Raw genomic sequence first — 12,084 nt, forward strand, 5'->3', positions numbered from 1 at the left:
GTAAAGGAGGAGGATCACAGAGCTGGTTAACAACAGATGGTGGAATCCTGGACCTGGCTGCAGGAACAACTCTAACAGCTCTCTGCTCAGCTTTAAGACTATCCGGGCAGACAGAGACTGCAGACAGAGTGCTAACAGTAAAGGAGGAGGATCACAGAGCTGGTTAACAACAGATGGTGGAGTCCTGGACCTGGCTGCAGGAACAACTCTAACAGCTCTCTGCTCAGCTTTAAGACTATCCGGGCAGACAGAGACTGCAGACAGAGCGCTAACAGTAAAGGAGGAGGATCACAGAGCTGGTTAACAACAGATGGTGGAATCCTGGACATGTCATGCGTCTCTATACCCCAGATATTGAACTGCTGGCTGTGAATTCATTTAACCCTTAGAAATAGCTTTTTCATGAAAAAAAATGTGTCTAATATAAAACTTCAGAGTTTATGTAATTCAACTACAGATATGTCAGATATTTTAAATACCACATAAAACAGCTTGTTATGTGAGGATATGGTAGTGTAACGGTGATCAGCCGCCCTCCTTCTTTTTCTCCACTGATGCTGCATTTAACTTGTCTCAATGAACTAGATGAAACTGGCTTGATCTGGAAGACATGGAAAGTGGGCTGAATACATAATGAAGAGGGTAGCTTAAGGTGGACTGCAGGGGGACTGATGATGGTATCAATCTCATAAGGACAAATAAATCTGGGAGCCAGTTTCCTGTAAGTTTCCTTCAGAGGAATGTCCTTAGCTGACAACCATACCTGCGGACCGGAAGAATACTGGGGAGCGGGATGACGATGACGGTCAGCCCGGCGATGGTTGTGTTCGGCAATGCGAAGAAGGGCTTCTTTAGTCTGAGAGAAAATTTCAACTTGGGCATTGCTGCGGCTGCATTTTGGGTATAAAATCGACAACCCCCTATTCATTTTGGGCCACTTTTTGGTCCTTTTGGGGCACTTTGACAGTACATCACAGAGGTCCCTCTCCTTCCACTTTGGGGTACTTTTCGGTCATCTTGTGGCACTTAGGGAGCCCGGCTCCGGCTGGGGGGCCCTGGAGGCTGGTTCTTTTATAAAGTACCAGGGGGCTCGGAAGGAAGTTTTTGCCCAAGGAGGGGTGCTTAAATTCAGGTGAGGTTTCCAGGACAGGGGCCTGGAGCATGGTTCTTTTGTAAAGTACCAGGGGGCTCAGAAGGGAGTTTTTGCCCAAGGAGGGGTGCTTAAATTGGTAAATGGTAAATGGACTTGTACTTGTATAGCGCTTTTCTAGTCTAGCTGACCACTCAAAGCGCTTCACTACATGCCGCATTCACCCCACTCACACACATTCATACAGCACGTCTTAAGATATAACTACGTGCTTTTTCTAATCATTCACACACATTCATACCCCCAATGATACACTGGGGTTCAGTGTCTTGCCCAAGGACGCTTCGACATGTATCCTGGGGAAGCCAGAGTCGAACCACCGACCTTCCGATTGGTGGGCGACTGCTCTTCCTCCTGAGCTACAGCCGCCCCAAATTCAGGTGAGGTTTCCAGGACAGGGAGCCTGGTTCTTTTATAAAGTACCAGGGGGAATCGGACAAGAGTTTGGGCTCGAGGAGGGGTGCTTAAGAGCACATAACATCAGCGTCCGAAGTTCGACCGTCTCAACGCCAGCATTCGTCCTCATCCACCGGCTCTCCCGACCTCCGGGATCTAGGCTCCAATTTTTTTCCCACGAGAAGTCATTCGTCTTGCTGCCAAAAGCCGCTCTCATCCACCGCTTAAAACCGACTTCCAGGAGCTCCAATTTGGTGCACTTTTCCCCCGAGAAAAGTGTCCGAAATTCGGCCCTGTCAAGCCGGGAGCACTCGCCCTTGAGCACCCCTCACCGGTCAGTCATCCACTGCTTCTCCAAACCTCCAGGAACCAGGTCCACCACCTAGCCCTATGTACCCACACTTAAGCACCCCTTAAGCACATCCAGCCACACCTGCTGGAACTCCGCACCCCTGGTAAACGAAGGGTTCACTTTGGCACACTTTTCATTAGTTATAAGTTAATTAAGTGACTATGGATTAATTTTAAACGGTAAAGGTTTCCGAAACTGAAGCCGGTAAGAATGGGCCACTTTTTAGACAGTTTTAAGTGTCCGAAAATTCAGAATGTAAACGAAGGGTTAACTTTGGCACACTTCCGTCATTGAAAAAGTTTCCCGAATTGGACACCAGAGCTCCAGCGGGTGCTGACGGGACTGTGTGCCCGAGGAGGAGTGCTCAATTGCGGGTGAGGTTGCCAGGTCAGGGGGCCCTGAGTCTGGTTGTGTGTGCCCGAGGAGGAGTGCTGAATTGCGGGTGCGGTTTTCAGGTCAGGGGTTCTGAAGCCTGGTTCTTTTACAAAGTACCATGAAGTAGGCTCTGATGGGACAGTGTGCCCGAGGAAGAGTGCTCAATTCGAAAAGGGGTTTGAAGGGTTTTGGAAATGCAGCGTGTAAACAATGGGTCCACTTTGGCACACTTTCATCATTGAAAAAGTGTGCCGAATTGGACTCATTTTGGTGGATGGTCCAATTTGGCACACTTTTCTGATGGCACAGGTGGCCGAAAGTGAATACTCTCTCACTTAAATGCCACCTGGTGACAATAAAAGGTAAAGGTGGGCCAAAGTGCATGGGGGTTCTCACTCCCTAACGTACCTGAGTCCACACATGTTGTGTCCTCTGTATATGGTCCTGGACTGAAGGTATCTCCAGATCCCTTTCCTCCTCTGGCAATAATGGAGGCTGGTAGCTTCGAAGGGGAACAGCCCAGTATCTGAGGAGTTTAGGGAATTATGTGCGTATTCCACTCAGCACAGTTGTTGGCTCCAGGTGGAAGGATTGTTACACTGTGGTGGAAAAAATAATAATGATTATCCAAGCACTGTTAAGGTGAAAAGCACTCAGGCAGGTTTATTGAAAAGTTCTTGTAGAAGACAGACTTACAGTTTCAGTGCATGTCTTATGATACCCAAACAGGAAAACATGTGTCAGACTATGCAGGCTAACTTCTTCTTATCTCTTGATGAGCCGGACGGCCTTGTGAAGTGCGCAAAACAGAATGACCAATGAAATACAGAAATGTTTTATTGAAAACATCTTATGCCGGGAAATGAGACCAAGTTTCACAAGAAACAAATTAAATATTTTACTGAAACATCTTGTGCATCTTGTGCCTGGGAAGGAAGATCAAGTCTTACAAGTGATTTAAACATGACACAATAAATTAATAAAATTTTCCATTACTACACACAACAGAACGGAGTGCGGCCTCAAGCTCCTGATTGAGCCATTGGACTGGGGATAGTATCCTGGGATATGAACTGGGGTCCCCGGTCGGAGACAATCTCTCAGAAAAGGTTAAAAAAAGGTGAATTACAGACAGTAAAACTAATCTAAAGTAGATGGCTCTGAAACATTCAGCTCTTGTCATGGTCTCCAGCTCGGTGTGCCGACCTTCTTTGGTTCATCTCCTCTCTGTCTGACCCTGGACATGTTTTTAATCCTGATCTCCGCCCAGCCCCTGATCGGTTCTGCAAGTTTTTGACCTGCCTGCCCTGTCTGGACCTTTTGCCTGCTTCCTGGATTTTTGCCTTTGGATGAATACTTTTGGATTGTATGTTTGGATTTCTGTGGAACTCTTAGACCAGACCTGGATTTGATCTTACTTACTCCCTGAACTTGTTTTTGTGGATCTGGACTCCTGTGTTCCTCACCAGGCTTTCTGAATCATCTGTTTGGAGAAGGAACTTTGGCTCCCAGAACTCGGACCCCCTCACCTGCCACCTTCCTGCATCCACCCTGCTGTTGTGTCTCCCTGGAGAGGAGAGTCAGGCAGAGTCAGCAGTAAGTACTAGTATTCCTTCCAGATTTTTTTCCCAAGCATCAATAAACCTTCTTAACTCGCCTCCTCTGTCAGTATTTTTTTAGCCCAGTCACCACTTAACCATTATAGCTCTACAACAGTTCTTTTTTAAGCTCAAATTATCAGTGTGTGATGGAAAATTATTAATTCTCCTTTAGCATGTGCTGAGTGTTGTTTTTCTAGTGCATAGAAAGGGTGTGTTATTGTTATGTAATTATCAGTGTTAAAATTAATTCTTCAGACTTTAAAATGTTCTGATTTAGGAGGATAATAAGATAACATTTAAACACATTCTGCAACCAGGTAAATAAAATGAGGACCGTTTGCTCGGTGTTGATGCTTAGTAATGATGCTAATGAGCTGTTATATTTTACCTTCAAATAAATGTTCAGAAAACAGGCCTGATGACAGTAATCAGAGACCTTAAGAGACTTTGTGGTGAATCAGCTTTCATATAAAGTAAAAGTGAAACCAGGACTACATGGATGGTTATAAAAACCCTGTGAACAACAGTCTCAGTCACACTCTGACATCTGTCTGCATCTGAAGCTTCAGCTCAGCTCTAAGAAGGTAGGATTCTTTTATAATGTCTAAAGCTGGATTAGTAGTAGTTTAAATAAAATAGTGTAAATAAAATATGTTCATATTAAAACTGACAAACATATAACAGAAATTATTCTTTATGGAAATTATTCCAACAGCTGTTTTCTTTTATTCTTCAGCGTATTACATGTTTTTAATTTGTTTAACTTTAAATTTCCAACCTTCACAGATATGAAAGTTGTATAAATCAATAACTTACTTTTTGCATTCATTTTTTAATTGAATCTAATTATTTCTTTAAGAAAATAATTATCCAGATAAATGTCTTCTATCCCTGAACCGTAAATCCCTTTAAGTAATATGTTGTGTTGTTGTTCATCTCAACCTGTATTCACCTCATTTTAAGACTTTTTATAAAGCATTTTATGCTTTTATATCTTGTTATACCTTGGAACTCACAGAGGGTGTACTTTCTTTTTCACACGACTGGTTCATGATAAATACCAGGTTGTTATTGAAACGCTGTCTGTGATCCAAAAACACTCAGGAAAAACTCTGCAGACATCAGTTATGATGGTCAAAAAAGAAACTTTTTCATAAAGTTCTTGGCTGAAAGAAATTATAATTCAGCACAAAGCTTCCATCAGGTCATGTCTGCTGGGAGTTTAAAACCAGGACATAAACTAAATGTTTTGTCCCCTCAACATTACAGTGTGTGAGATACAGATAAACTTTTCTCATTTGTCCCATTGAGCAACAAAATGATCCAACTGCCTGATGGCACAGAGAGAAACCTGCTCCTCCCACAGTGTTTCAGGCCTCTAATGCGTCTGTTACCAATTTGGCCCTTTCTTCTATTTTCTCCACAGTGGATTTGACTGTTGTTAGAACATACAGTTTTATTTATTTAATCTTGTTTTACTCCAATAAAGTTGGGTTTCTTTAAGTCAGTTGACTCTGTACAGCAGTGACTGATCAAAGTACAGCTGATCTCCACAGAACAGACGAGTCCAGCAGGAAGTCAGATGCCATAAAGATATTTCAGTCACTTTTCATGATAAAACACCTGTGCAGACTCAGTTTTACAATCCAACGTTAACATATTCAGTCATAACCATTAACAGGGATTAAGGAGCAGAAAAACACAAGTTTTATGACACCACCAATAAGAAATGAAGAAGGACAAGGAGTGGATGTTAAAAGCAAACTTTTCTATCACCTTTAGAAACACTCTGAATCTGATGTAAAAACATCTAAATTACAGTAGCAGCTCATCTCACAGCCTGAACCAACCACCCAGCAGTTTCTCACCATGAACAGATGAAAACCTGTCAGCTGACAGATATGTCCACGGTTTTGTTGTGTTCTTTATGAAGCAGACAAACACTGAGATAAAAACGGTTCAATGACATGAAGAAATGAATGAGCCTATCTACACTACTAAAAAGGTTTTAAAAAAAGGTGAATTACAGGAAGTAAAGTAATCTGAAGTAGGTGGTTCTCAAACATTCAGCTCTACAACAGTTCTTATCTTTAAGCTGTAATTATCAGTGTTAAAATCAATTCTTCAGACTTTAAAATGTTCTGATTTAGGAGGATAATAAGATAACATTTAAACACATTCTGCAACCAGGTAAATAAAATGAGGACCGTTTGCTCAGTGTTGATGCTTAGTAATGATGCTAATGAGCTGTTATATTTTACCTTCAAATAAATGTTCAGAAAACAGGCCTGATGACAGTAATCAGAGACCTTAAGAGACTTTGTGGTGAATCAGCTTTCATATAAAGTAAAAGTGAAACCAGGACTACATGGATGGTTATAAAAACCCTGTGAACAACAGTCTCAGTCACACTCTGACATCTGTCTGCATCTGAAGCTTCAGCTCAGCTCTAAGAAGGTAGGATTCTTTTATAATGTTCAAAGCTGGATCAATAGTAGTTCAAATAAAATAGTGTAAATAAAATATGTTCATATTAAAACTGTCAAACATATAACAGAAATGATTCTTTATGGAAATTATTCCAACAGCTGTTTTCTTTTATTCTTCAGCGTATTACATGTTTTTAATTTGTTTAACTTTAAATTTCCAACCTTCACAGATATGAAAGTTGTATAAATCAATCACTTACTTTTTGCATTAATTTTTTAATTGAATCTAATTATTTCTTTAAGAAAATAATTATCCAGATAAATGTCTTCTAACCCTGAACCGTAAATCCCTTTAAGTAATATGTTGTGTTGTTGTTCATCTCAGCCTGTATTCACCTCATTTTAAGACTTTTTATAAAGCATTTTATGCTTTTATATCTTGTTATACCTTGGAACTCACAGAGGGTGTACTTTCTTTTTCACACGACTGGTTCATGATAAATACCAGGTTGTTATTGAAACGCTGTCTGTGATCCAAAAACACTCAGGAAAAACTCTGCAGACATCAGTTATGATGGTCAAAAAAGAAACTTTTTCATAAAGTTCTTGGCTGAAAGAAATTATAATTCAGCACAAAGCTTCCATCAGGTCATGTCTGCTGGGAGTTTAAAACCAGGACATAAACTAAATGTTTTGTCCCCTCAACATTACAGTGTGTGAGATACAGATAAACTTTTCTCATTTGTCCCATTGAGCAACAAAATGATCCAACTGCCTGATGGCACAGAGAGAAACCTGCTCCTCCCACAGTGTTTCAGGCCTCTAATGCGTCTTTTACCAATTTGGCCCTTTCTTCTATTTTCTCCACAGTGGATTTGACTGTTGTTAGAACATACAGTTTTATTTATTTAATCTTGTTTTACTCCAATAAAGTTGGGTTTCTTTAAGTCAGTTGACTCTGTACAGCAGTGACTGATCAAAGTACAGCTGATCTCCACAGAACAGACGAGTCCAGCAGGACGTCAGACTTCATAAAGACATTTCAGTCACTTTTCATGATAAAACACCTGTGCAGACTCAGTTTTACAATCCAACGTTAACATATTCAGTCATAACCATTAACAGGGATTAAGGAGCAGAAAAACACAAGTTTTATGACACCACAAATAAGAAATGAAGAAGGACAAGGACGTTAAAAGACATCTTTTCTATCACCTTTAGAAACACTCTGAGTCTGATGTAAAAACATCTAAATTACAGTAGCAGCTCATCTCACAGCCTGAACCAACCACTCAGCAGTTTCTCACCATGAACAGATGAAAACCTGTCAGCTGACAGATATGTCCACGGTTTTGTTGTGTTCTTTATGAAGCAGACAAACACTGAGATAAAAACGGTTCAATGACAGGTTTCAGGTATTTTAGCATTTAATGTATTTCATTATGTTTACATAAAATATTAAAATAATAAGAATAAAATGTGATTCAAATTTTGAAATAAAAAAAATGTCATAAATCCCAGATTTAAGTTTTCTGTCGGTTTTAACAGTTACTTTGTTGAGAGAGATGAATGTTTTATGATATATTTCTTCATGTGTTTGATACCAATGTGTTCTTCAAAAGAAAACAATAGATTCATCTAAACATGAGTAAACTGGTTTTCAGTTATGGGAGGATCTTCATCTAAACCTGCACCTCGACCTGCACCTCGACCTCCACCTCCACCTCCTCCTTCACCTCCAGCTCCACCTGCACGTACGTGTCCTCAATCAACCAAAAGTCATTATTTAAAAATCTGATGTCATACAATGAAGTCTTTTCATTTGTCTTTTCTCTTTTAGTTTTTGATGAACCGTGGAGGAGAATTAACTGGGGGTGAGAATCTGCAGCCCACAGAAAACAAGATTATTCATTTATTTACTGAGTCTTAGTGTCTGTTGTTTCAGTTTCATTAACATGATGTTTGTTTCCCTGCATAGAGACAATAGGGAGGTCCTACAGACTGTGAAAGGCTACAAACCTCCGACTGAGGGTCAGCTGCTCAGGATTCTTCTACATGGAGCCGTTGGGGCTGGAAAGAGCAGTTTGATCAATTCTGTCCAAAGTGTCATGCGTGGCAGAGTTTACAGGCAGGCTCTGGTGGATAACACATCCGGCGACAGTTTCACTAAAGAGGTGAGAAAATCATTTAGTTAATTTAATTATTTGGTCAATTGCTATAATAGATGGATAAAAATGTGGTGATTCTGGTGACATAATTTGTCTGAATGGCAGTCGAAATGAACAGTTTCCACAAAAGAAAGTCTACGTGGCTCTGTTGAATTATCAGATATAAACTTCCTACAGAGTCAGCTGAGAACTGGGCATAGGTCACTGGGCCATGAGTTTGGGGGCTAGCTGAACTGGCTTTTTGGTAAATGAGCTGGGATCCAAGCAGCTGTGGACATCCATGCTAGCTGAGCTAGCTCTCCAAAGTATTTGACTGGGAACTTGGATGAAAGAGTCAGGAGACACAAACTAGCTGAGTTAGCTAAGCTGCTTCTCAGTAAAGTGGTCCTGAACCAAAGGGTCCCCTCAGTATTAGAGTATCCCAAACAGGTCAGGACTTCCAGGTTCAGCTTTTGACCAGGAACTCCTGAGCTAGCCATGCTAGCTGCCAAATGAGCAGGAACCTTAATGCAAAGCACTTGCCCTGGAACATTTGAGCTGGGACCTCTGAACATGTTGGGAGATGAGTCTGCTGCTCCTGGCCAGCGATCAACACCTTTCTGATGCTGTTGAGGATCATAGATGGTGAATACATGAAGATGGTGATGCTTCAGGAGTTGGACTATAAAAGCAGAACCAACTGAAATGCTCTGAAATGTGCATCACAGCTGGACCACAAAGCAGCAGCGTTCAGTGGATTCAGGAGTGATTTGGAGCTTTCATGAAGCTCAGTGTTAAAACAGAACAAAGCTGACTCGGGTCTTATCCCCGTCTTTGGCTTTTAAGCTAAGAGATGATGTTTATTCAGTGGAGGAAGACCTGCTCAGCAGCCTGTTACATGCACTAACGTGCACGCTCAGATAAATGTGCTGCCGCAGCTCAGATTACAACACAGTGACTGAGATCATCATCACACTGGTGTATCTTCACATAGTTATTAGATGTTTTCTGGTCCTTTGATATGATTCACTGATATTTATTTAATCTGTTTATATTATTTATTCATTTTTAAAAAAGCTTTTACTGAATGATTTTATGTTAGAAGCTGTACATATATTCTTCATATTTGCTTTACAGTACAAAACCTACAGAATAAAAAAGGATGATGGGTCATACTATCCTTTTGTCTGCAATGACATCATGGGTCTGAGCAAACATGGAGGTGTCCTGGTGGAAGATATCAAACTGGCTTTAAAGGGACACGTGAAGGATGGTTACAAGGTATGAATGATTTTTGTAAAAAATTAAATTCTTTTGAGTTTAATTTCTATTTATGGATATTAAAAGATGAAGATCCAAGATGGCGGCGCATATAGATGCAGTGGCTCTTTGCTCTCACTTCTAGTGCTTTGTTTAGATATTCGTTATGTACATCCTGTTTGTTTTAACTGCTTTTTGTCGAGCTAACTTCAGCCGACACGATCTGTTAAAAATCGGAGTTTCGGATTGTTACAGCGGAGTCCTCTCGTTCATACAACATCCCGGAGTTCATAACAAGGGATCTCTTTGGATCACGATACCAATGAGGAAGCTGAGGCGGTGCAGGGAGTGCAAGCAAGAGCGGGGATGCAGGGCCGGTGAGCTAGCTAGGTTATGAAAGCAGCCACACAAACCCGTCCCAGCCTCTCCCTCGAAAATGTAAGATCCCACACCAACAAAATGGACGAGCTGAGATTCCAGGAAGCTTGGGACAACTTCCCCAGAGACTGCTGTGTCCTTCATCACGAAACATGGCTACATTCATTGAGAATCCTCAATAAGAACGATATCAGCCAGAGACTGCTTGAGTCTTTTTACCGCTCCACCATGGAGAGCATCCTCACATACTGCTTCTGTACGTGGTTTGCAGTTTCACTCATGTCACCTTACTGCCTCAGGAGAGTATATATATATATATATATATACACTATCCTGAATGACTCATTCCATTCACTGAAAGGCCTGCACCTTACTTTTGGTTGTACTCGTTGTAATGACAATAAAGGATATGTGAATCTGAATCTTATAAATTCATTTAAAATTCTTTTTCCAGTTCAATCCTGTGTCTCAGCTGTCAGAGGGTGATCGTCATTACAATAAATCCCCAACTTCCAACGACCGTGTGCACGTTCTGGTCTGTGTGATTCCTGCAGACACATTAAGTTTAATGGATGATAAAGTTGTGGAGAAGTTCAGGAACATCAGAGCGGAAGCCAGTAATCTGAGTGAGAACAGAAATCTGTTTTTCTTCTCTGGGTTTGGGTTCAGTGGGACTAAACTTCTTCTGAGTATCAAATATCATGCAGCCAATCGTAGCAGAGCTCTGTTCTGTCACTTTGTCGCTTCTTTACTTCTTTACTTGTTGTCCTGACAGATATTCCTCAACTGGCCGTTCTCACCAAAATTGATGTGGCTTTTCCAGAAGTTAAAGATGTAAAGAATGTCTACAAGTCACAAAATGTGAAAGAAAAGGTATGTTTAGTTTGTAATTCTGAACTTAAAGTGTGTATTACACCATCATTTTCAGTCATTTAATTCTTAGTCTTCGGTACGTTTAGATTATCTTTGAAACCTTCATAACTCCAAACAGTTAGTAATCAGATCAGAACGAGGGAGAACGTTCTCTGGGGGAACCCTAACCCTCCTGAGAACAGAGGATCTGGATAAAGTGTCTTCTGATTGGTCGAATTCTTGGATGTTTGGGTCGATGAGACCTGATGCTGCAGTATAATCATGTTCAGCCCCTGTTCAAACTTTAATGAAATTCTCCAAAGCTGCGAGTTGTGGTTTGAGAACATGTGATGTTAATTTCTTCAATCCAGATGCAGAAGCTCGGTGCTAATGTGGGAATTCCCATGAACTGCATCTTCCCTGTGATGAACTACAGTGAGGAAACCGAAATGAACGATGACATCGACTCACTGATCCTGAACGCCATGAAACACGTCCTCCACTGTGGTGACGACTTCCTCGAGTTCACCCAGAATTAACCTGATTCTTCCTAAAACATGTTGATGAAGATAAATCACAGGAAATTAATCTGTTATCATAACCTGCATGATTTTATATACAATCACATATAAAGCTCCTAAAAAGAGGAATGAATCTCCTCTGAGTGCTTTTACGGATAAAAAAGAAAGAAAATTGGAAGTTTCTCAAACAGAATTACTAAAACAGTTTCATCCTGTGCTGAACAATGATGCTTCCTATGGTACCAGTTTACCTCCAGCTTGTTTGGGTTTGTGGGATAACTGGATGTGAACCTGAAGCAGCTGGAAACAGCTGGATTCCCCTCCTGTGTTTCTATACTGGGACCAGTTTAAGCTGAGCTGTAACAGTGGCTGTATTTAACTCTGCATGTAAACGCACTGACTGACGTGGACATATATTAGATTTAGAAGCTGAACGAAAATGAAAAATAGTTTATAGTCTTTAGTTAACAGCATGACTTTCTAACAGGTTTTAAAATCCAACATTATGATTTTCTTTGGGATTAATTAATAATTTTTTCATCTACTTTCATTAAACTCTTGAACTGTAATATCTTTACAAACTATAACCACTATGTATCCTTGGTGAAAAGATGGAAGAAGTT

The 12,084-nt window shown here is 40.7% G+C and overlaps 1 protein-coding gene across 1 annotated transcript; it reads left to right on the top strand.

The window, feature by feature from the left end:
- The first annotated feature begins 8,147 nt into the window (after positions 1–8,147).
- LOC140266955 (interferon-induced protein 44-like) lies at positions 8,148–12,084 on the top strand. The gene is made up of 6 exons (XM_072362104.1): positions 8,148–8,177; positions 8,282–8,477; positions 9,588–9,731; positions 10,543–10,714; positions 10,864–10,961; positions 11,312–12,084. The coding sequence occupies exons 2-6, from the start codon at positions 8,412–8,414 to the stop codon at positions 11,477–11,479; spliced, it is 648 nt and encodes a 215-aa protein (XP_072218205.1). The 5' UTR covers positions 8,148–8,177; positions 8,282–8,411; the 3' UTR covers positions 11,480–12,084.

Source organism: Leuresthes tenuis, unplaced genomic scaffold, assembly GCF_036924035.1.
Source record: "Leuresthes tenuis unplaced genomic scaffold, fLeuTen1.0.hap1 SCAF_13, whole genome shotgun sequence".
Classification (NCBI taxonomy): Eukaryota; Metazoa; Chordata; class Actinopteri; order Atheriniformes; family Atherinopsidae; genus Leuresthes; species Leuresthes tenuis.